At 35.9% G+C, this 27,242-nt stretch overlaps 1 protein-coding gene across 1 annotated transcript in view; it reads right to left on the reverse strand.

The window, feature by feature from the left end:
* Positions 1 to 4,682: 4,682 nt before the first annotated feature.
* Positions 4,683 to 27,242, reverse strand: part of LOC136039507 (uncharacterized) — a 29,812-nt gene continuing 7,252 nt past the window's right edge. Inside the window, exons 2-4 of the mRNA XM_065723296.1 lie at positions 25,130 to 25,271; positions 13,552 to 13,755; positions 4,683 to 4,880 (exon numbers count right to left, since the gene is read on the reverse strand). Coding sequence (XP_065579368.1) covers positions 4,736 to 4,880; positions 13,552 to 13,755; positions 25,130 to 25,271 — 491 coding nt within the window. The 3' untranslated portion in view covers positions 4,683 to 4,735. The remainder of the gene's footprint in view (positions 4,881 to 13,551; positions 13,756 to 25,129; positions 25,272 to 27,242) is intronic.

A 27,242-nucleotide genomic window follows, 5' to 3' on the forward strand; every position in this document is an offset into this window, starting at 1 on the left:
AAAAAGGAGTGTATTGTTAAGAGGTCAAGCTAATAAAGATATTCAATGGTGAACCTTAAAGAAGAGACGAAAGATGGCATGAAAAAACTATTTGCCATTTCTATGAATTATTTATTAATTCAAAATTGTTTACCTTCGTATTCAAAATTTATATATTTTTTGTGCGTATGCTAACTGCTTTTAGTTGTTTGATTGCTTCTTCTTTAATTTTTAGGTTGTCTTGGTATTTCAGGTTTTTATTTTGCTAATATCTGCTTTTGATCTTTCTATATTATATTGTTGTTCGTCTAATAAAGCTATGCTACTTATTATCTATAGACTTATAAGAGCAGAGTTATATAGGAAAATCTTGAGAAAACATTATGCTATGTTCAGATGCATAGGAAAACCGATGTGAAAAGCAGATCAGTATGAAAGAAAAAGTATTGAAACAATAGGTGCAAGATTTTTCCGAAAAACACAGATAATATGTACTTTAAATTCTATTTCTTACCACATATCCTCCTTTCCCTTGTTCACTTTGTATAGAGCAAAGCTCGTATTGTTCAAAAGATGGTGCTTCTAAACAAGAACCACCAAATCTCCAACTCTTACATAGTTATTATTATTTATTTATTTAAGAATTAACGACGCTTCTTGACTACTAAGGTCCCTGCGTCGGCCCTGCAGTGCATTCCTGCAGCGTGATTCGATCTCTCGGTCCCGTATTACCAAGCTAAGGTCAAATCCACTGCGCCACCAGAGGACAAAAATACTATTGAGTTTTTCTTTTACTGAAGATACGGAGTTGGAAATACAAATCGACGCCTTACAATGCATGGGATTGAACCTGCGAACCTTCACTTGGAAAGGCAGATCTTGTCCAGTACGCTATCGCAAGGTGCAAGGTGTAAATCTTCAGTCCGCCCTCTTACGGGCATCTTACCCTAGATGATATTTTACAGTCCGTACCAGCGGTGGCTAAGCTTACAGAGTCACGCCACTGACCCCCGTCCCAAACTGAAGAATTGGATACACTAGGATTCGAACCCGCGTCCTCTCAGACAAGGCATCCAGAATCAAGCACACCAACCCACTCGGCCAGGGCGGCTATGGCAACTTGACATGCTTTTTGTTTTCAAAAATGCTTGCCCATTTTTGCTCGACGACACATGAAAAACCGATAGGTCAGTAGGGAAACTAGAAAAACTCCAAGCCCCAAAACCGATCAGCTTTCCCATGGTACCGATTGATTTTCGAGCACTACCCCATGCGTCTGATAGGTTACTAAACGCACTTAGTGGAACCCTGAATTCGAGCTCAGCAGCAACAAAAACCTGTAAAGCTCAAAATTTGATTCTGGTGATCGGTAGCGAACGTCTCCACACTAAGAACAAGAAATAAAATCGGACCCAGAATTTGATTACCATGATAAGAAAATACGAAAACGTCTTCTCGCCAACCCCAAGAGAAAGAAGAAGAAGAAACACACTTCAGGTCCCATAGTAACAAAGAGGAATTGTATCTGAGACTGGTAATTTGGGACTTTTATGCCCTTAAGAGAATATGTAGTTTTGTGTTTTCCGTAAAGTGCAAGCTTTTTAGGAGTATGGAAACACGTGAGAAATATCGCATGTTGTTTTATTTGAGTTAGTTTTGCAGTTATATGCTGTATAAACTGCAAAGAAGCAATTTCATTTGGAGTTTCAAATTTGCTATTCACTTCCTGATCATGCTTTCAAGACTCACTGAAAGCGTTTTGGGTTTTTATAACGATGAGATTAGTTTTGCTACCGCGTTTTTATACATATCTCTTTGGAAAATGAAAAATAAAATAGCTATTAAATTTGAGAGTGAAAATTTCCGCTACTTGGGTAGCGTCATTTCAAAAGTATCGGTGTGGAATCAGGAATTGGACCGGGTTGCGTAATATCCTTGTTTATGTAGATTATTTTGACGAATTCTGTCCTGGGGAATGCAAAAAAGGATTTTGTACAACATGACATAAAATGGGGAGCTAGGACCTTCCTACAGATAAATTAAGCAAACTATTTGAATATCCCAGATAATAGAAATGATCTAAGTTTTGATGGTTAAGAGTAGAAAAATAAGTCTAAAAATTAGAAGAAGACGAAGTCACTTAGACTGGGAATAAATGACAGTGAAGTGATGTTAGATAAAGAGAAAATGGAACAGGTGGAAGACTCAAGTGAACTCAAGTCAGAAACAAACTCAAGTGGACGCAGAATACATAAAAACGCTGGAACTTTTTATTTCCTTTTTCAGTTAAAATTTTTTGGGAGAAAAAAGAAAGAAAAATACGCAAATTAACACTAGAATATCGACACTAAGTGATACAGCAAAAATATAAAATAACCAAGACACAGGATGGTTTTTTCTTTCTTCAATTTACATTGTTTTCCACAACTTTTTGTTTTCTTTTTCAGTTAAAAGTTTTTGGAAGAAAAGGAAGAAAAGTATGCAAACTAACATTAGAATATCGACATGAAGTGATACAGCAAAAATGTAAAATAACCAAGACACAGGATGGTTTTCTTCTTTCTTCAATTGAAAAACTTTTGGAAAGACAGGAAGAAAGCCTGTAAATTACCATTATAATATTGACATCCACGGTAATAACAGTGGCAATTTTTATGCATAGAAAAAACTCTTCCACAAAAGACGTTCTTCAAAGAAAAGTAAAAGGACACATTAAATTACCAACAAAACCAAATTGAGATTCAAGCGTGAAACAAGTATCACTGCCGATAAATAAACGAAACCCCAAAAGAACGGAAATCTCAATAAACAATTGAATCAGGCTTAAAACGATAAAAAACTACCACAAACATGAGCGAGCCTAACGCCCTCTAGGTCTTTCAATGACCAGAACCTTATTTGTGCTTTACTTAATTAAGTAATTTAAATCAAGTTTAGGCAATTTAAAATACGAAAATAGTAATAAAAGATGGGGGAAAATATCAGGAAAGACAAAAAATTCCCAGAGAAAATTAAATAATAAGGGCAAAAGATGGACAGGGCGCCCTAGGATAGGCATAAACTATATTACCAGGTGACTTTATCGTTAGGTGATCTAAATCCTTATGAACTTCTTGGAAGGCGGTGAAAATTAAAGCTTTAAGCAAAGTGAGATTGAGAGCGAATGTGGCTAGTAGGGCAGCTTAATGCGGTTTAGTGGTGGGTAAGCTAGCGTTCCTAATAGAAACTGGCTATAAGGCTTCAATATATTTTTTTTTTATTCAATATAATATTTATTTGATTTTTATTTCCCAAAGCCACTTCATATGGAAAAGGTGTCGGAGAAACTTCGGAGGGAACTCATTAGATTGGATATTGAAATTATCACTGAAAATTGCTGACTTTTCTGGGATTAATATACCTAATATTCTATTCATTTTAATCAGTACTTTTGAGTCATCTTGATTATTATAGGGATTTATTTTTTAATTGTTGTCAATGTTTTGAAAAACTAAACCACAATGTTCAAAATACATAGTATTTTCAATAAAACGCAACTGACACAATAGGCCTTAGAACTATTACGGTTAGGGGAGGGGGAAGGGGGCGGTAGCCAAACATTTGTTTGTATTAATTTTGTTCGTTTTAAGCTTGAATCGAATATTAAATTACATTTTTATCTATTTTAAGAATTATTCATTCATTTATGTCAGGTATCTGTTATTTTTATATTTGACGAATTTATTTTAATTTTTGTTCGTTTTGGGTTCATTTATACTCTAATAGTACGTCTTGAGTTCTAATTATCATAGGACTTCGGCTCTTTACAATTTTTTCAAAAAAATTCTTTTTCTGAAAGTTTTTTTAGTTAATCTTTCAGAAATAAATCTTTAGTCTCACTATTCATTTAACATGTGAATAAAAATTAGAAAACAATTATTTTCCTACTTTAGCAATTAAGACAGATAAACTCTTGAACGAGGCCTCGCCTTACTATCCCATCCAATCACCTAAGACAAACAGTACAACCAAACATAACCAAACAGAACAGGAGTGAGTTATAGTTGCTACTGCGGAAGGGGAGGGGGTAATAAAAGGCTTTAATTTTTTAGGACAGGATTTCTTGATATTTTCAAAGAGGACTTTGAGGTCGTTCAAAGAGGGCAGGGGATTTTCAAGATCAAAATGGAAAAAATATTTTACATTGTGAATCACAAGTTGTGCTTCTGCTAGAATCACACACAATATATTTTGAATAATTCCGGAATTATTAGTTTGCCTTCTGCGTGTTCCATTTGAGGGTTAGTATTCTTGCTTGATTTGATTCTTTGTTCATTAATTCTAAAAAAAATTTTGTGCTCTGTCGCTTTCGATATGACTCTTTGTTGAAAAGCTAGAATAATCAGAGGCTTCTACTAGAATCACGAATGATATTCATTTTTTTACACGCCTAGGGTTAGTGAATAGTTTTACTTCGAAATATTCAGTTTCGATATCAAAAGAAGCAGGATCACTAACCTGTATGGAGCAGGACGTCGCCAAAAAAGAGCGCCACCAAATAAATTTCCCAGGGAAGGGAGGGCACTTACAACTAGGAGTTTTGATCTTGCCTGGATTTAAATGGGAGTGTTTTTAACTTCCCTCTTTTGATATAATTTTGAAATGTTTTCTTGTTTCACAGGGCGGTGAACCACCACCTTCTGTTCTCAAAATAAGGGTAAAAATATAGTAAAAAGACATATATTGTGAAATATAAAATTAGTTAAAATTATACAGTTCAAGATTGTTCCTTCACAATGTCATCAAGAATTTGAAGTAGCCTCTCATCACTTCTTAATTTGTCAGTGTTATTTAATAAGAGAACCATGATGTTTTCTAAGACCGCAATACGGGCCTTCAGTTTCTTGATTCTTGCCAATTCTCTAAAAACGAGATGTACAAAAATAAATAAATAAAATAAATGGATATTGCAAAACTATAAAAACATGGTAACAATCAATAACACAAAAAGGAACTTATACTATCAAATGTTTAAAGACATTTATAAATGTTTCGCTTTATCAAGATGAAAAACAGATACAATGTTTGATTAATGATTATATTGATTCTTACCCATAAATCGTCGTGGCAAGATAGGATGGGAAAAATTCCTGGTTCTCTCAAGGAAAACTTGTAGCTTAAAACGCACATTTTACATGTGTTTGCTTCCTCTTCTGCTGAAAAAATATTCTGAACCCCCTTCCCTGTCTCGGACCCGTGTATACATGTGCAAGCTATGTAAATGGCATCTTTTCATTTAGGACTTCTAGATTTCTACATTTGCCTCAGATTTATTATCAAAAAGCTCAGAGACTCTTATATACTAACCTTGCTAAAAACCATTTAGATAGATATCATTAGTGATTGTAGGATTAACAAAGGATTAACGTCTTTTAACATTAACGTCTTAAGGATTAACGTCTTAGGATTAACGTCTTTTAACAAAGCATAGTCACGATGCAACATTAATCATATTAATCATTATTAATTAATCATTAACAAATTAACAAATTTACATTAACATTACATTATTTACATTAACACATTACAAATTTACATTAACATTTTACATTTTACATTAACAATTACATTAACATTTTACATTTTACATTACAAATTTACATTAACATTACATTAACATTAACAAATTTACATTACATTACATAAACATTAACAAATTAATCATTAACATTAATCATATATAAGCAACACAATTTGGTCATATATAACCTTCCAAGTGATACCGCAATTGACTTAAGAATTCGCTGTCTATTGATTTAGGAATTCTTTTACATTCTTAAATTAGCCTTATATTTGTAAGTAGGGATCACTAGAATCAAAATATAGTCATTTAGAAATAAGTGGCTAACGATTATGCAAATAGCATCTTTTAGATAAGTACAGTCATAGTGTGATATGAATCATATTCAAGCAGTAGAATTTAGTCATTTAAGACCATTCCCGTAGTGATCGCAGAACAGTCATGAGTCAATGACCAGGGGTAAACCATGCTTATGAGTCATTTTGGGATGGAGGGTTGCTACAGATGCTACAGGCCCATTTTGCACCCTCCAATCGTACCCATTTAAAAAAATTCCGAGACTTTGATGTCCATAAGGTGTAACATAGGTACCATTATACTAAAATATATTTTGTTCGAACACAGTTGCTTTCGTTCGACAGTTGCTTTTGTTCGAATTATTCCTATTTCCTGGATACTAATTACCCAACATCACCCGACGAGTAAGTTAATAATCCAAACCATTTTCTCAAATACTTTTAAGTTTAAAAATACTAGCGTTATATTACAAGTGGGAAAGTTTTTCCAGGGGGGAATTGTTGAATTATTGAACTGGAAAATTATGAACTGAATTGATTTAGGAATTCTTCTAAATTCCTAAATTAGCCTTATATTCGTAATTAGCAAGCTCAAAAGGCTTAAATACCAACTTTGCTGAAAAAGTAACACCATTCACTAGTAGGGATCACTAGAAGCAAAATATAGTCATTTAGAAATAAGTGACTAGCGATAATGCAAATAGCATCTTTTAGATAAGTACAGTCATAGTGTGATATGAATCATATTCAAGCAGTAGAATTTAGTCATTTAAGACCATTCCCGTGGTGATCGCAGAACAGTCATGAGTCAATGACCAGGGGTAAACCATACTTATGAGTCATTTTGGGATGGAGGGTTGCTACAGATGCTACAGGCCCATTTTGCACCCTCCAATCGTACCCATTTAAAAAAATTCCGAGACTTTGATGTCCATAAGGTGTAACATAGGTACCATTATACTAAAATATATTTTGTTCGAACACAGTTGCTTTCGTTCGACAGTTGCTTTTGTTCGAATTATTCCTATTTCCTGGATACTAATTACCCAACATCACCCGACGAGTAAGTTAATAATCCAAACCATTTTCTCAAATACTTTTAAGTTTAAAAATACTAGCGTTATATTACAAGTGGGAAAGTTTTTCCAGGGGGGAATTGTTGAATTATTGAACTGGAAAATTATGAACTGAATTGATTTAGGAATTCTTCTAAATTCCTAAATTAGCCTTATATTCGTAATTAGCAAGCTCAAAAGGCTTAAATACCAACTTTGCTGAAAAAGTAACACCATTCACAAGAAGGGATCACTAGAAGCAAAATATAGTCATTTAGAAATAAGTGACTAGCGATAATGCAAATAGCATCTTTTAGATAAGTACAGTCATAGTGTGATATGAATCATATTCAAGCAGTAGAATTTAGTCATTTAAGACCATTCCCGTAGTGATCGCAGAAGAGTCATGAGTCAATGACCAGGGGTAAACCATGCTTATGAGTCATTTTGGGATGGAGGGTTGCTACAGATGCTACAGGCCCATTTTGCACCCTCCAATCGTACCCATTTAAAAAACTTCCGAGACTCTGATATCCATAATCTGATTACTAATTACCCAACAACGCCCGACGAGTAAGTTAATAATCCAAATCCTTTCTTCAAATACTTTTATATTTAAAAAATACTAGCGTTATATTACAAGTGGGAATTTTTTTTGCAAAACCTCACTCTTTACGCTAAAGTTTGACTCTTTGTCACAACTCTACTTTTTAAAACCATAAAAAGAACTTTAGCGTAAAGAGCAAGGTGTTGAGGAGGGGACAATACCATAATATACGCAATAATTTCTGTTCGTTTCAAGTCTTGATGTCGCTTCTTACTTTCAGTTAAAAAAAAACTTATTTTTTTTTTATTTAATTTCTGAACGTTTTTGAATTAATGCATGTTTTGATTTTGACTCTTCGCACATAAATAATTAAAAATAAATTTACATATTATTTTTTTTTTGGGCTAAATGGCTTTCTCATAGTTTTAATGGGAAGATTTTGAGAAAAAAGTAGCGGGGGAGGAGGCCTAATTGCCCTCCGATTTCGGTTACTTAAAAAGGCAACTAGAACTTTTAATTGTTTACGAACGTTTTCATTAGAAAAAATATACGTAACTTACGAATTGACTTACGTAGCGAACTTCTATATTCGTATGTTTTTATTACATATATGAGGGGGTTTACTCCTTCGTCATTACCTTGCTCTTTATACTAAAGCTTAAATTTTGTCCCGATTCCTTAAGAATAACCCCTGAATCATAAAGGCCGTAGAATAAATAGTTGAAATTACTAAAAGTACTTTAGCGTAAAGAGCGAGGTATTACGAGGAGCTGAACCCCTCGATGCGTAATAATTTCTGTTAGTTTAAAATTTTAATGCTGCTCCTTACTTTCAGTTGAAAAGACTTTTCATATTTATTTTAATAATGCTAAAATCCTAAGCCCCTTTAGAAATTCTCTTCCCCATAAAAATCTCCTGTATGGAAAGATCTTCCCACATAACCCCCTTCAACTTCTCCCCCCCCCCAAACTAAAAAAATCCCTGTGAAAACGTTTGTAAACTTCCCAATAACCATTACTATATGTAAACACTAGTCGAAGATTCTAACTTGCAGCCCCTCCCAAGGGGACTGTGGGGAAGTAAGTCGACCCCAAAGACATAGTTAATAGGTTTTTCAACTATGGTGAATAAAATGGCTATCTCAGAATTTTGATCCGGTGATTTTGGGGAAAAATTGAGCGTGGTAAGGGGCCTAGGCACCCTCCAATTTTTTTGGTCACTTAAAAAGGGCACTACAACTTTTAATTTCCATTACAATGAGCCCTCTCGCGACAACCTAGGACCACTGAGTCGATGCGATCAACCCTCGGGAAAAAAAGAAACAAAAAAACAAATAAACACGCATCCGTGATCTGTCTTCTGGCAAAGAAAAAACAAAATTCCACACTTTTGTAGACAGGAGCTTGAAACTTCTATATCAGGGTTTTCTGATACACTGAATCCGATGGTGTGATTTTCGTTAAGATTGTATGACATTTGGGGGTTTCCCCCCTATTTTCCAAAAAAAGGCAAATTTTCTCAGGGTCGTAACTTTTGATGGATAAGACTAAACTTGACAAAAGTTATATATTTAAAAACAGCATTAAAATACAATTCTTTTGATGTAACTATTCGTATCAAAATTCCATTTTTTAGAGTCTCGGTTACTGTTGAGCGGGGACGCTCCTTACTACAGTTCGTTACCACGAACTGTTTGACATACAGTGAAAGGTACTAGTGAAAGAACCTGTTCGACGAAACGCATAAAAAGAAAACATAACCATAGCCCAGACACATTTCTGGAGAAAAAAGAGAAAGAATGTTGTCCGCACTCCCCCCAAACACAAAATTGCAAGTCTCCTTACAAACTACAGAAAATAAGATAGCATTATTGATCTGAAAAATTGTGATTACTTTTATCCTTCCGATTTAATTCTCTTTTCATAAAAATATACTAATTTAATTATCTTATACATTGTAATATACATGATTAACATTCCAGAATCAGGAGTAACTGTGGTATGTCACCGATTTCTTTTTCCTCCACTCCGAAAGGGATCAAGAAAACTTTGGAAAATTTTTGAAAACACTGTTCAAAATTTTGATATTTTTTTTTTTGTGATACATTTTGTAGTGTTCCACTGTCAGCTCGGTGATACTATGGCATTATTTATTTATTATTGTATTTTTATTTGTTGTTTATTATTTATTATTTATTATTTATATTTATTATTATTATTATTATTATTATTATTATTATTATTATTATTATTATTATTATTATTATTTATTATTATTATTTATTATTATTTATTATTATTATTATTTATTATTATTATTATCTTTGTAATTTTTATCCCTATCTACACTAATGCACGGCAACCGCCAGGAGACCAGTATTTCCATCTCGTCCTTCCGTAAATACGCATAATCTCTAGGATTCTCAGCGAAAATCTTGCGGATGCTGACTAAAATCTGTACATAGATATTTATCCGTATATAGATAATTATCCAGAGATGTATTACATGCAGTAAACTAAGGATCTTTGTAATTTTATCCCTATCTACACTAATGCACGGCAACCACCAGGAGACCAGTATTTCCATCTCGTCCTTCCGTAAATACGCATAATCTCTAGGATTCTCAGCGAAAATCTTGCGGATGCTGACTAAAATCTGTACATAGATATTTATCCGTATATAGATAATTATCCAGAGATGTATTACATGCAGTAAACTAAGGATCTTTGTAATTTTATCCCTATCTACACTAATGCACGGCAACCGCCAGGAGACCAGTATTTCCATCTCGTCCTTCCGTAAATACGCATAATCTCTAGGATTCTCAGCGAAAATCTTGCGGATGCTGACTAAAATCTGTACATAGATATTTATCCGTATATAGATAATTATCCAGAGATGTATTACATGCAGTAAACTAAGGATCTTTGTAATTTTATCCCTATCTACACTAATGCACGGCAACCACCAGGAGACCAGTATTTCCATCTCGTCCTTCCGTAAATACGCATAATCTCTAGGATTCTCAGCGAAAATCTTGCGGATGCTGACTAAAATCTGTACATAGATATTTATCCGTATATAGATAATTATCCAGAGATGTATTACGTACAGTAAACAAAAGATCATTGAAATTATATTCAGATATCTAGACTAACAACAGATACAATCTAGACTAATCTAGATACCTATAGATAATCTAGACTAATCTAGATACCTATCTAGACTAACAACAAATACAAAGTAGAAAAAATAGGAAAAATCTTTTCAGGAATCAACTCTGTGAATATTTCCGCCCTATGTCCAATACGAGAAAGAGAAAAAAACAATCTGCATAAATAAATAAACTTATATTAAAATGTGAGAATTAAAACTAATAATGTTTTTTTTTAAACTTTTTTAAAACAGCCCTAGCATCCTTACTTCAACGTAGTTCCACCAGGACTGACAAAAAAAAATGAAGTGAGATGATAAATTCATTCAAACTAAAGAGAACAAAGTGATTAAATGCAATTTCTCAGGGCCAACCTGGCATTTTTAGCAGCTTGTCTCAAAGGCCTTTTCGTAGCTGGTTCAATACTATTATAAATCGGTTTAGTAAAATATTTTGTTAAATCATTTTTAATTAAATCTGAGTATAAAGAATTTAATGAGTACTCCCCTAAGTTACTGTTCAAAATAGTATTATTATTTATTTTGGGACTAATTTCGGTTGATTCCCGAAACACGTGTTTCATCCCCAAATCATTACTGATGAGTGAAGATTTTTCAAAAAGTATCGTGTGGGAGGGATTATTAAATATATGCCAACCTAAACAGAATTAAATGAGTTGTTGGACCTATTCGACATTAATGCCTTGTCTATGTCTTTTTTGTAGTCGTTGTAGTCGTTTTTCTAGATTCTGATGGGTCCTGCCAATATAGTAATTTCCACAGTCACAAGGTATTTGATAGACCCCTCTTTGGCGAGTAACTGGGGTCTTATCTTTACCAGAATTTAAGAAATTAATGATTTAAAATTATTAGTAAAAACTATATACAGATTATTTTTTGTACGAATATTTTTTAATTTTGTTGTGATTTTTAGGATATACGGAAGACAGACAATATTTGAGGGCTTATCAGTAGCCTCACATTGTGAAATATCTTCTTCGGTTTTACAAGATTGTCTTTTTAGTCTACGGTTAATGAACTTATTGACAAAAGGAATGGGGTATCCATTCCCAAAAAGAATATCTCTGATAAAGTTTATTTCTGCATTTATATACTAATCGGAGCAAATGTTCAGGGCACGATCAATGAGAGAAGTTACAACTGCTCTTTTAACTTGTGGGGGGGGGATCTGAATTAAAGTGAAGATATCTATTGTTTTGTGTTGGCTTTCGATAGATAGTTTACTATGCATCGAAAAAAAAAATACAATTACAATTTAGTTATGAAAACATAAAAATAAGCTATAAAAATGAACTTCATCAACTTTGAACTTCATCTTGCCAGCACGCCCCAGTGTGCTGGCACCCTTCACATGTTCACCTAGCACTCAATAATGGTGCCGTTTTGACTTCTCCGCCACGATGAGAATTTGGACCATTGTCTACGAAGCAATGAAAAATGACTTGGAATCACTTTGAGGCTTCCACCTCTTTGGTTGGCTCTGGGACAGTGATTGTATGCATCATATCAAAGCCGTTGGATATGACGTGCCTCATGGAAAACTTCTGTTTGAGAATTTATGGACGCCAGGTTTTTTTTTTGGGAGATTTTCCATTTTGGAGGATTGTCATGTATTGCTTTTTATACGTTGTTTGTCAGAATTAAATTAAATTGTTAGCTTTATATCTCTTGAATTAAATTAAGTAGCTCCTAGTTAGGCAGGTTGTTCCGTTTCAGAGTTCAAACCCAAGAGGTATTTTTTGGGGATGTTTTGGGGTCTTGCATTTTGGAGAATTGTCAAGCATAGGTAATGAGGCTTATCAGATGAAATTATTAAATTTTACTTTATACCTCTTGAGTTAAAGCAAGAAGCTCTTAGTTAGGCAGGTCTTTCCATTTCAGAGTTCAACCTCAAGAGGTATTTTTTGGGGATGTTTTTAGGGTCTTGGATTTTGGAGAATTGTCAAGCATAGTTAGTGAGGCTTATCATATGAAATCATTAAATTTTACTTCATACCTCTTGAGTTTAAGCAAGAAGCTCTTAGTTAGGCAGGTCTTTCCGTTTCAGAGTTCAACCCCAAGAGGTATTTTTTGGGATGTTTTGGGCTCTTGCATTTGTAGAATTGTCAAGCATAGTTAGTGAGGCTTATCAGATAAAATTATTAAATTTTATTTCATACCTCTTGAGTTAAAGCAAGAAGCTCTTAGTTAGGCAGGTCTTTCCATTTCAGAGTTCAAACACAAGAGGTATTTTTGGATGTTTTTGGGTTCTTGTATTTTCGAGAATTTTCATGTATAGTTTGTGAGACTTATCAGACAAATTTATTAAATTTTACTTCATATCTCTTGACTTAAAGTAAGAAGCTTTTAGTTAGACAGGTCTTTCCATTTCAGAGTTCAAGTTACGTTTTCAGAATTTTCATAGTCCAGTTACTTTTTGCTTTAACTAAAAAAGTTAAAGCAAGAAGCTCTTAGTTAGGCAGGTCTTTCCCTTTCAGAGTTCAAACACAAGAGGTATTTTTGGATGTTTTTGGGTTCTTGTATTTTCGAGAATTTTCATGTATAGTTTGTGAGACTTATCAGACAAATTTATTAAATTTTACTTCATATCTCTTGACTTAAAGTAAGAAGCTTTTAGTTAGACAGGTCTTTCCATTTCAGAGTTCAAGTTACGTTTTCAGAATTTTCATAGTCCAGTTACTTTTAATCATCTGACTAATTACAATTAGTAATTTTATATTCCGCTTCATGAGATATACCAAACACCAATTTTTTATAATACAGTTTATGAAATAATAAAGAGAACAACGAGTGTGTTTTAAAGAACTTTTTAACAGACATACCTACAAAATACAGTACGTTTTCTAATACTAGGTCATATCACTGGGTTTTCTAATGCACTCTGGGCAAAAACACGGCAAATAATTTTGCCGAAGATGAAGAATAAAAGAAAAGTCTTACTTTCGTTCAACATCTGTTGCCATACAAGATGAATCCTTTGGAGTATCATGAAGGACGTCTTTCAATTCAGTTTTTGCTAAATTGCATTTCTTTATTACTTCAATTTCTAGCCGTGCTTCATTTTGCCTTTGCATATCTTCATCGTTGAGAATCTCTGCTCCTCGCACATGAGAGCTTAGGTCGTTGATATTACTAGGATTTACCCTGAAATTAAATCATACATGAATCCAGGAGAGAAAGAGATAAATAAAATTTAGCCCTTCAGGACCGTATCGCATGAGAAGACAACAAATTGTATGCGGTTAGAAGACAAGCGACAATGAAAATGCCTGCCGCGTGCCGAGTACCGGGGCCAGGAGCCATATTTATATATATATATATATATATATATATATATATATATATATATATATATATATATATATATATATATATATATATATATATATATATATATATATATATTAGCTGTTGGGGTGGCGTTTCGCGCCACCCCAACACCTAGTTGGTGGGGCGCTTCGCGCCCCCCCATGCCCCCCCGCGCGCGTAAGTCGTTACGCGCCATATTAGTTATGCGCCATTGTAGTTGTGTCCCTGTGTCCCACCTGTGAATATAGATAGATTTATATATGTGTTTCAAACTACGTAAAAATTGCGAATAAACAACATTCTTGGCTTTCCCATTGTCTGTGCATATACAAAGCCGTATGTACTAATAATGACGTCATATGCAAACGCTCTTTTTACAAACAAACAAACATGCATCCACACAACTCGTTTTTATATAGATAGATAGATAGATAGATACAATACAAATTAACTGCGTAAAACTTGCGAATATACAACATTCTTCGCTGTCCAATTGTCGCTGCATATAAATACATTGTCAGGTTTACCGACCCTCGAACATGCAACGTACAATTGTCCATGGGAAAAACAATCAGTATTAAGATCTATACCACATTTTTCTAATGTTTGACCTTGAGCTTTGTTAATGGTGATTGCAAATACTAATCGAATTGGGAATTGCAATCTTTTAAATTAAAAAAGCAGATCCGTTGGAATCATGGGAATGCGAGGAATAAGAACAGCCTCACCCTCAAAAGGCCCTGTCAAGATTGTGGCCTCTATTAGGTTTTCCATTGTTTTTTTTACGGCAAGTCGAGTGCCATTGCAAAGCTTTGGTGGGTTTATATTTCTTAAAAGTATTATTGGTACGCCTATTTTTAGTTGTAGCACGTGTGGTGGAAACCCTGAAAGATCTATGGAATTTAAAAATTCAGATGGATAATTAACCGCTTCATTTGGTTCCAAAACTGTGTCGACTGACTTGTAAAGGACTGCCTGGTCTCGAATCTTGGTCAAAACAATATTGTTGATTTCGTGGACGTCTATATTTTTGGGTGCGAGAATCGCTCTTTCACTTAGCCATTTATTATTTTTATAATTTTTTAGAATATTCGGAAATACTTTTTCAATCAATTCATTTTTGGACGTCACTAAATTACAGAAATCAGCAGGTAGTTGTATACGTCCTGAAATTGAGTCTACTGGGAGCTTTCCGTTTCCAATTGCCAGCAATTGATCTGAAAATGTTTGACCAGAGTCATCGTTTTGCAATCGGACACGCATATTTGTAGTTAATTTTAATATTTTTACGTGTGCCCATAAATTAGAATTTTTCAGGCAAGCAGCAGCTTCCTCGGGTGTTGCCATTGTAGGTTCTTCAGTCATTTTACAATTAGAAATTTCTCTTTCAACGGTCTTCTTACAATTAAAAATTTGTCTTTGAACGATATTCTTAAATACCTGTGTATTTGTCCGTCCGAGGCCGAGTGGTTAACGCGCCGAACTCACGAGCGAAGGGTCGCTGGTTCGAATCTCGGTGGTGCCGACCGTTTGGTTTAGGACGAGGGTTAGTGGCGTTTCCCCGTAAGACAAGCCAAAAGTCCACCCAGCTTCAAATGGGTACCTAGAGAAATCTAGGGAAAAGCACGGGAAAGCGTCGGATGGCTTGCCCCCAACCACGCATTGCACCCCGGCCGAGGGCTGAGAATCAGGAGATCGGCACCTGCGCTACGCGAACCCTAATCGGTTTGCATGCGAAAGTTTGCTTTGTGTCCTGGTCGTCATTTATATTCCCTGTGTCCCGGTCGTCATTTGTGTCCCGGTATCCCAGTCTGTAATTTCTCTTTGAGTGTCCCGGTTGTTATTTATATTCCCTCTGTCCCGGTCGTCATTTGTGTCCCGGTCTGTAATTTCTCTTTGAGTGTTTTTTTCTTTTTAGTATTTTTTAGTTTTTTACAGTTTTTCTTTTTTCAGTTTTCTTTTTCTTCTTTATTTTTCAGCTTCACTATGAAATACATATCGCCGAACCTTTGTTTTTTTAACTAAAATCTGGTAGGCATTGATGACCTTATCCAAGTCAAAATCCCAAACCCAATCATCATCGCTATCATTTTCAGTTTTGATATGTTTTGACTCTCGCTGTCCAGGTGGATCTTCATCTAACTGCGCGGTTTTGCGTTCTTTAGCCTCAAGCCTGTTTCCTTGCTGTTCTTTTGATTCCTCGGCACGCTTACTTTTCTGACTTTCTCTATCAGCAGCAAGTTTTTTGGCATAGACTCTTTGAGCATCTTCATCGGCTTTTGCCATTGTAAGTTCATCAGTCATTTTAAACTTAAACATTAATAGATTTCTACGTGAACATATATGTCTTAAATATCTTTAATGACGTCACCGTCATAGCAAAAATGACGACAACTAACTTCATGACGTCAGTCGACACAGAAACATGACGTCACCTGACAGACAACTTAAACATTAATAGATTTCTACGTGAACATATATGTCTTAAATATCTTTAATGACGTCACCGTCATAGCAAAAATGACGACAACTAACTTCATGACGTCAGTCGACACAGAAACATGACGTCACCTGACAGACAACTTATTTTTATGTATATAGATAGATAGATATATATATATATATATATATATATATATATATATATATATATATGTATATGTACATATATATATATATATATATATATATATATATATATATACATATATATATATATATATATAAAACACTCAAAGAGAAATTACAGACCGGGACGCAAATGACGACCGGGACAGAGGGAATATAAATGACGACCGGAACACTCAAATAGAAATTACAGACTGGGATACCGGGACACAAATGACGACCGGGACACAGGGAATATAAATGACGACCAGGACACAGGTATTTAAGAATATCGTTCAGAGACAAATTTTTAATTGTAAGAAGATCGTTGAAAGAGAAATTTCTAATTGTAAAATGACTGAAGAACCTACAATGGCAACACCCGAGGAAGCTGCTCAAAACGAATGTATTCAAGCCGAAGTAGCTGAGCTGGTAAAGCGTTATGTTTTAGGTTCTAGGTCCGAGAGGCTCCAGGTTTGAACCTTGGCTTTAGCATTAATACAAAAGAAGAAAAAAACTAAAAAAGGTAAAAAATACAAAAAAAACTAAAAAGAAAATACTAAAAAAACTAAAAAAGCTAAAAAACTAAAAAAACAAAAAAAGGTAAAAAACTAAAAACTAAAAAAGAAAAAAAACTAAAAAAAAGGTAAAAACTACAAAAAAAACTAAAAAAAAAAAAACTAAAAACTAATAAAAAAACTAAAAAACTAAAATCTGAAAAAGAAAAAAAAACTAAAAAAAGGAAAAAACTAAAAAATAAAGGAAAAAAAGAAAACTAAAAGCCGGGACACAGGGAATATAAATCACGACCGGGACACTCAAAGAGAAATTACAGACTGGGACACTGGGACACAAATAACGACCGGGAGATATAAATGACGACCGGGACACTCAAAGGTAAATTACAGACCGGGACACCGGGACACAAATGACAACCGGGACACAGGGAATATAAATGACGAAAGGGACGCTCAAAGAGAAATTACAGACTGGGACGCTCAAAGAGAAATTACAGACTGGGACACTGGGACACAAATGACGACCGGGACACAGGGAATGTTCGATTAGCAATCACCATCAACAAAGCTCAAGGGCAATCATTAGAATAATGAGGTATAGATCTGAATACGGATTGTTTTTCCCATGGACAATTTTATGTTGCATGTTCAAGAGCCGGTAAGCCTGACAATCTATTTATATGCACAGACAATGGGACAGCGAAGAATGTTGTATATTCGCAAGTTTTACGTAGTTAAAAACATATATATATATCTATAACGAAAAGAGAAATCTTTTCTCTTTTATCTATATTCACAGGTGGAACACAGGGACACAACTACAATGGCGCGTAACTAATATGGCTCGTAACGACTTATATATATATATATATATATATATATATATATATGTATATATATATATATATATATATATATATATATATATATATATATATATATATATATATATATATATATATATAATAGCTGGGTCTAGCACTGTCTGCGGTTAGAACACAAGGGATAATGAGAATCCATATGTAAAAGCCAACCACGTGCAATACTGGGGCCCCACGGGGACCGGTGGCAAAGCCGCCGCCAGGACCCAGTACTGTCTGTGGTTGGAACACAAGGTACAATAGAATCCGTATATAGACGCCTGCCGCGTGTCATGCTGGGGCCCTCGGGGACCGGTGGCAAAGCCGCCGGGACCCAGCACTGTCTGTGGTTGGAACACAAGGGAGAATGATAGAGCCTGCCACGTGCCTTACTTGGGCCGGGCGGCGAAGCCGCCAGGACCCAGCACTGTCTGAGGTTAGAACACAAGGGACAATGAAAATGCATATATAGAAGCCCGCCTCGTGACAAGCTGCGGCCCGCGGGGACCGGTGGCGAACCCGCCGGGACCCAGAGCTGTCTGTGGTTGGAACACAAGGGACAATGAGAATACATATATAGAAGCCTGCCACGTGCCATGCTGGGGCCCACGGGGACCGGTGGCAAAGCCGCCGGGACCCAGCACTGTCTGTGGTTGGAACACAAGGGACAATGAGAATCCATATATAGAAGCCTACTGCGTGCCATGATGAGGCCCGGTGGCGAAGCCGCTGGGACCCAGCACTATTTGCGGTTAGAACGCAAGGGACAATGAGAATCCATACATAGAAGTTTGTCGCGTGCCATGCTGGGGCCCGCGGGTTCTGTGGTTGGAACACAAGGGACAATGAGAATCCATATATAGAAGCCTGCCGCGTGCCATGCTGGGGCCCGCGGGGACCGGTGGCAAAGCCGCCGGAACCCAGCACTGTCTGTGGTTGGAACACAAGGGAGAAAGAGAATCCATTTATAGAAGCCTACCGCGTGCCTTATTTGGTCCCAGTGGCGAAGCTGCCAGGACCCAGCACTGTCTGAGGTTAGAACACAAGGGACAATATTTACAACACAGGATAGAAGCCTGCCACGTGCCATGCTAGGGCCGGCGGGGACCGGTGGCAAAACCACCGGGACCCAGCACTGTCGGCGGTTAGAACACAAGGGACAGTGAGAATCCATATATAGAAGCCTGCCACGTACCATGCTTGGGCCCGGCGACTCCAGCACTGTCTGCGGTTAGAACACAAGGGACAATGAGAATCAATATATAGAAGCCTGCCGCGTCCCATGCTGGGGCCCGGCGGCGAAGCCACTGGGCCCAGCTAATATATATATATATATATATATATATATATATATATATATATATATATATATATATATATATATATATATATATATATATATATATATATATATATATATATATATATATATATATATATATATATATATATATATATATATATATATATATATATGTATATTTATATAAAACACAAACGTATATTTCTTATATCATTTAAAATATAGTCTCAAACAGCGTGTATAATGTATATAAAATTTACTGGAGGCATGAAAATAGGCTGGTTTTTCGACAGAAATATTGTCTCTATTGAAATTCAATTCAGTAAAAAAAGTTGTCTACAGAAACATTTTTCTAATAAAACAAGAGCTAAGAGCTCATATGGCACTTATGACGAGGTCGGAAGAGCCAAGAACCAAGAGCTCATATGGTATGAGCATCAAAATTCTAATAATCAATAGATTGCTTCAAAAGGAAAATCAGAGGCTTAATGCCGGTCGGGATTTAAAATAAGAGCTCTGAGTCACGAGGTCCTTCTAAATATTAAAATTCATTAAGATTTGATCACCCACTCGTAAGTTAAAAATACCTCAATTTTTCAAATTTTTCCTCTCCCTTCAGCCCCTTAGATGGTCGAATCGGGGAAAAACGACTTTATCAAGTCAATTTGTGCAGCTCCCTGACACGCCTACCCATTTCAATCGTTCTAGCACGTCCAGAAGCACCTAACTTGCCAAAGCACTGAACCCAACCACCTAGCTCCACCAAAAAGAGCGGATCCAGTCCGGTTACGTCAATCACGTATCTACGACATTTATAAGCATTTTCCAAAATTTCCAGTTTCTCCTCTAACTACCCCCAATGTCAACAGATCTCGTCGAGATTTGAAATAAGAGCTCTGGGACATGAGTTCCTTCTAAATATCAAATTTCATTAAGATCCGGTCACCAGTTTTGAAGTTAAAAATACCTCAATTTTTCCGATTTTTCCAAATTAACAACCCCCAGCTCCCTCAAAGAGAACGGATCCGTACCAATTATTTCAATCTCGTATCGTATAAATGGGTTCTCTTTCTCCCTTGTGTTCCAACCACAGACAGTGCTGGGTCCGGCGGCTTTGCCACCGGTCCCCGCGGGCCCAAGTATGGCCGGCGGCAGGCTTCTATATATGGATTCTCATTGTCCCTTGTCTTCCAACCACAGAACCCGCGGGCCCCAGCATGGCACGCGACAAGCTTCTATTTATGGATTCTCATTGTCCCTTGTGTTCTAACCGCAAACATTGCTGGGTCCCGGCGGCTTCGCCACCGGGCTTCATCATGGCACACGGTAGGCTTCTATATATGGATTCTCATTGTCCCTTGTGTTCCAACCACAGACAGTGCTGGGTCCCGGCGGCTTTGCCACCGGTCCCCGTGGACCCCAGCATGGCACGCGGCAGGCTTCTATATATGGATTCTCATTGTCCCTTGTGTTCCAACCACAGGCAGTGCTGGGTTCCGGCGGGTTTGCCACCGGTCCCCGCAGGCCCCAGCATGTCACGCGGCAGACTTCAATATATGGATTTTCATTGTCTCTTGTGTTCTAACCTCAGACAGTGCTGGGTCCTGGGGGCTTCGCCGCCGGGCCCAGGTAAGGCACGCGGCAGGCTTCTATAAATGGATTCTCATTCTCCCTTGTATTCCAACCACAGACAGTGCTGGGCACCGCCGGCTTTGCCACCGGTCCCCGAAAGCCCCAGCATGGCACGCGGCAGGCTTCTATATATGGATTCTCATTGTCCCTTGTGTTCCAATCACAGACAGTGCTGGGTCCCGGCAGCTTTGCCACCGGTCCCCGTAGGCCCCAGTATCGCACGCGGCAGGCTTCTATATATGGATTCTATCCAAGAATATTGCTGATACGGTCGTATCAGAAATCTGTATACACATAGAATGTTCTGTTTTAGATCAAATTTTCCCTTAACGTTTCCTCAGATATTTAAAAAGAGCTATAAATTCTGATTTCAACCAAATGAGCAACCCCTAAAGTTTATACAACCATCCCTTTCATAAGGACCTTAAATGCCCCAGGGGCATAACCCTCAGGCTCTGGTGGTTTTACCAACCCCAAAAGGTCTATTTGATTCATCTTGCGAGAACATGACATGTGTGAGTGTATATTTGTGTGTAAGAGGGAGGGGGGGGGGGGGTTGCTGCACTCTGATCACTTTGACTCTTAAAAAGGACACTAGAACTTCATATCATTAATCTAATGAGTCCGCTCCAAAGCATATATGACCACACTTTCTATAACAACCTTATATGACCCAGGGCAAGCCCCCAGGGGGTGTGTGTCTTCCTCAAACAAATAATTTAAGAACCCTTCAACTACAATGAACAAAATTGCTGTCTCCAACTTTGATTGGAAATGTAATGAAACGATGAGCGTGGAGGGAGGAGGGTTGGTTGCTCTTAAATCATTTTGACTCTTAAAAAGGGCATAATAACTTCCAATTTCAAATCCAATGCCCTCTGATCATTTGGTTTTGAAAAAGGGCACTAGAAATTCTGATTACCAATCCAATGATTCCCCTTTGAAGTATATACGATAATCCTTTCTATTAAACCTTATATGCCTCCAGGGCATAACTTACAACCCTTTCCCTAAGAGCTGTGGGGGCGGGGATTGCCATCCTCACAGACATAATTTACGGACTTTTTAACTACGCTGAAAAAAATAGCTTTCTCAAAATTTTGATTGGATGTGTTTGGGAAATAGTGGGCGTGGCAGCGAAGTTATTTGCCCTCTAGTCACTTTTGACTATTAAAAATGACACTAGCCCCTTCAATTTCCAATTAAATGAGCCTTTTTAGAAGTTTCTAAGGTCCACAATAGCCATCTCAAAATGGTTAAAAAATGGCCATCTCAAAATTTCTATCAGATGTATTTTGGGAAAATACGAGGTGAGGGATGGGGAGTTATCCACCCTCCGATCACTTTAAATCTTAAAGATGTCACTAGAATTTCTGATTACCAATCCAATGAGCCCCCTCCGAAGTTTATACGGCTATCCTTTCTATATAAGCCTTAAATGCCCCCAAGGCACAAATTACAAACCTTGCTCTGAGGGCTTGGGGGGGGGGAGGTTGGTCGTCAAGGACATAATTTCCTGTAATTTTAACAGAGGTTGAACCAAATGACAATCTCAAAATTTTGATTTATGTGTAAGGGGAAATGGTGGGCGTGGGAGGGGGGTTAATTGCCCTCTTAATTACTTTCGACAATTGGAAGAGGCACAATCCCCTTCAATTTTCAATCGAATGAGCCTTTTTAAAAGGTTCTAAGACAACAAATGGTCATCTCAAATTTCTATCAAATGCATTTCAGGAAGATATGAGGTGTGGGGGAGGGGAAGCTGTCCACCCTCTGATCAATTTGAACCATAGAAAGTGTACCAGACCCTCTGATTACCAATCTCATGAGCCCCCTCCTGAGTTTATACGACCGCCCTTAAATAAAAATGTAATATATCCCCAAGGCATAACTTACAATCCTTGCCCTGAGGGATGTGGGGGGTTGTCAACCCCAAAGGCATAATTTCCGGACCTTTTAACTACGCCAAACAAAAAGGCTATTTCAAAGTTCTGATTGGACGTGTTTGGGGAAATAGTGGGCATGGGAAGGAGGTTAGTTGTCGTCTAATCACTTTTGACTAATAAAACATTAGCCCCTTCAATTTCCAATCGAATGAGCTTTTTAGAAGTTTCTACGACGACAAATGGCCATCGCAAAAATTTCTATTAGATGCATTTTGGGAAAATACGAGGTGAGGATGATAGGAGGGTATCGACCCTCCTGTCAGTCTGAATCTTAAAAAGGGTATTAGAGCTTTTGATTTTAAATCTAATAAACCCCCTCCGAAGTTTATACGGTCACCCTATCTATATAAACCTTAAATATCCCCAGGGCATAGCTTACAACCCTTGCCCTGTGGACTGGGGGGGGGGTATCATCCTTAAAGAAATGATTTCCGGACTTTTCAACTACGTTGAACAAAATTGCTGTCTAAAAATTTTGATTGGATGGGATTGGGGATATGATGGGCGTGATAGGGGGGTTAGTTGCCCTCCAATCACTTTCAACTATTAAAAAGGGCACCCGTCCTTTCAATTTCCAATCGAATGAGCTCTTTTCGGAGCTTCTACGACAACTCCTGCGATACAAAGTGCCCTGGTATAAAAACACCCCCCCTCCCCCCAAAAAATATAAATAAACAAAACATTATGCCCGCAGCGCTACTGCACTGCCTATGATAAAGATATTATTATGTAAAGGTGATAGCAACTTTTGAGGGTGCCATGTAAGTATTGAAGACTGACTATTTTAAGCCAAGGACAAAAGGCCAAGGCTGCTGCCAGAGAAGAGCCAGAACTGCCAGGACAGCCAGAGAACTGCCAGAGAAGAGAAGAAGAGAATTTTGCCCAAAAAAGTAGCTCGTACAGAGTAAAAAGACAAGAAAAGAAGCTAACATAAAAATATATTTTCTTATAAAGAAATAGTAATCCTTTGCGTATTGAAACTATATAAAATGGAGTGAAAATAAATGAAAAATACAGTTTTTGTACCTGCGTAATGAGCAATGAAACTTTAAAGAGGCAGATTCTGTCCACTTCAATTCCCCCTCCCGCCCTAGAAAGTGTAAAAAAAATATGCTTTGACCACACTTATAACATCACACTGAAAAGAACTGGTGGATTCAAGTCATAAAAGTCTACCTTTTGGAATGAGGAAGGGACATACAAATGATACAAATAATTGCGAAACTACGTCACTGCGTTGCACTATTTATGATATTGGTTTCAATATGAATCCAAAATCAAAATTTGTAAGAACTATCATAGATGCCAATAGCCCCCCCCCCACAGCTCTCAGAATTTCAAAATTTCTATCATCTGGTAGAAATTTTAAGATGGCCATTTGTTCAAGTTCTTCATTTGTTTTTGTTTTTCAGGTTAACTTCAAGAGTTATAAAATTAAATTAAAAATATAGTTTGTGTCAGGATTAATAAAATATTGAAAAAGTTTCTTCCGCATACAAATAGCAACCCAAACTATGGATTCTTATAGAAAAAACTTAAAAGATAAATATTTTTTTCCCTTGAAAAAGACTATGTCAATAGAAAAAGAAAACAAATTTAATTTAAAAGAAAACAAAAATAAGCAGAAATAAAGTCAAATAATTTTAAAAGCGTAAAACTACCACAAACCACTATCAGTAAATAAATGAAACTCAAAACGAGCAGAAATTACAATAAATAGCCAAGTCAAACTCAAAACAAGCAAAAATTTAAATGCATAGGGTCAATAACCCCCATGCTTTCTCAAGACCAGAACAGAAAAAAACAAAATACGTTTTAAATGTTTTCACTTTTCTACTTTCATAGATAAAAATTATCAAAACATTAAGGAATAAATATCAGTATATGTCAATTAAACTGACAATACATGCTCATTTGCTTTTTCTCTTTTTTTTCAGTAAAGCCGTAAATTACGTTCTGGTCTTGGGGCTATTGACCCTATGCATGCTAATTTTTGCTTGTTTTGAGTTTGACTTGGCTATTTATCGTAATTTCCGTTCGTTTTGAATTTCATTTCTTTATTGATAGAAATTTGTGGTAGTTTCACGCTTGGAAGATTATTTGACTTTATTTCTGCTCAATTTTTACTTAATGGAGCTCTTTCATTTTCTTTGAAAAACTTGTTTTGTAGAAAAAGTTTATTTTTAATTTAATACCTATATAGACGTAGTTTGGGAAGTAAAATTGATTACACCAGTATCATGTTATTTATGAAAGGAACAAGACAGGAGTATTTACCCAGAAGCAGTAACTATGTCCAGGATCAGTAACTAACTAAGACCAGTAACTAACTAACTAACTAACCCAGAAGCAGTAACTAAGTCCAGGATTTGGCTTGACATCCCAAATTTTAGTTCTGCAATCCTTAGGCTTGACATTGATGCCATCTTCACTCGCAATTTATCTCTGTCTTTTTCATCCAAAGTTGGATTTTCTTGGCTTTCATCTATAAAAAAAAAAAAAAAAAAAAACAAGGTGAATTTTTCTCTCATGTTCCTTTCAACTGACATTATGCTCTATACTTTACAGTTGTTAATTCATACTCTCTTCAAGGTGAACCTAACTTTTTGTTTGTTAAGAGAAGTGGTAGAACAACTAGATGAAAGTGGTCAAATGAACCTGATTTTTTGGAGTTGGCTATATGATGTATAGTTAACAATCATAAGGGGCAACATGTACATTTTTAGAAGAAGCATTTTTAAATTTTCCTGTTCCACAGAGTACTAATTCAAAATTCCATCATCTTCCTCTTAAAAACTATATATGTATATATATATATATATATATATATATATATATATATATATATATATATATATATATATATACATAATTAATTAAGTTTATTAATTAAATAAATTAATTAAATTGATTAAGTTTAAATAATTAATTAATACATAGTTAATTAAGTTGCAGGGCAGCAAGTTGCTAGCTCCTTGACCTTTTCAAAAATCCGAACTGAGAAATATTTTACAATTCTTATGGCAACTTTAATATCAATTTTTATTCTTGAAGTAAAACAAATCATGTTCAAAGTTTCCTTTAATAATATAAGTATATCAGTTGCAATTCTAATACAATTCCAATTGAATATATACTAATGTTTTGCAGTGTCATTATGACAACTATAGCTAGTTAATTGCTGCTTTGTTTAAACAAAGGCTGAAGTAAGTCTTTCCAAAGTCATTAAAATCACATACATCTCAAACTTGGTTACCACATACCCCTCCCCTCCAGCCCAATAGTAGTAATTCAGGCCCTTGCCATTAAGTGTGATCTATTTAAGCAAGGTAAAATGCCTAAAAACAGCTTGGGGCGTAGACACATGAGAAAACATATACATAAAACTGCTTCTCCATATTGCAAAACAAAATTCAACAATTTAAATCCAAAACTGCCAAAACAATTGTAAAATCAAATAAAAAAATTTGTCAGGAAATAGAAAACAATTTTGATTTTCATTGCCCAAAAGAACTCTTAGATATTACTAATAATCTACAAAAAGTGGATTATCAACAATAAATAAAAGATGAAGATTTGTTCTAATAAACTACCTGTCGAAAATCGAAGCCAATAGCTCACATACCCTGTATAACTGATTAAGAAATCCATCCATGTATAGAGTCATTGTAAATGGGTTTGCCAAAACCCTAAAAAAACTTCCAATGGCTACAAAGTCCATTACAACTGCTTCCCCCCCCCCCATTAGAGTTGGCCAATTCTCATAATAAACACTAATCTATCAAAGTGGACTAAAGAACTTAACCCCATTGCTTTCATCCAGAAAAAATTTCTGAATTTAATGCAGTTACATGTTAAAACCATTTCCCAATTTTTCTAGATGGTTCCAAAATAAACCAGAAGGTGGCATGTGGAGCTTTTCTCCCATCCCCCAATATTGCTATGGGTGAGAGACTGTAGGTAAAATTATAGCAGTTCATATAACTGACTTACCAATGAAGTAAACATACCACTCAATGCCTTTTTTCATGCTCTTTACGAATATAATAATCGGTTCTACTGTAAATTCAAATTTAAGCACTTTTTGAGCTCTTAAAAATGACGAATTTTCAATTAAAGTATGACTTATCACTCGTTTTCCACAAAATAATGCTATGTTTTCTCAGTGGTAAAATTATTTTTAATAAGGTTAGTTTGGGTTAGGTTAAAAAGTGCTAAAAACTTGAATTTCCAGTTGAAGCAATTATTATATTCGTAAAGAACATGAAAAAGGCATCAAGTGGTATGTTTACTTTATTGGTAAGTCAGTTATATCAACTGCTATAATTTAACCAGACTGTATGCTAATGTATCTATAATGTATGTAGAGGAAAATACTATAATCATGGCATTAGATCACATTATGAATGATCATCCTCTGATGCCTAATATGCAAAATACTATAGTTTATTCTGAC

This window comes from Artemia franciscana, chromosome 19 (assembly GCF_032884065.1).
Source record: "Artemia franciscana chromosome 19, ASM3288406v1, whole genome shotgun sequence".
Lineage (NCBI taxonomy): Eukaryota > Metazoa > Arthropoda > Branchiopoda > Anostraca > Artemiidae > Artemia > Artemia franciscana.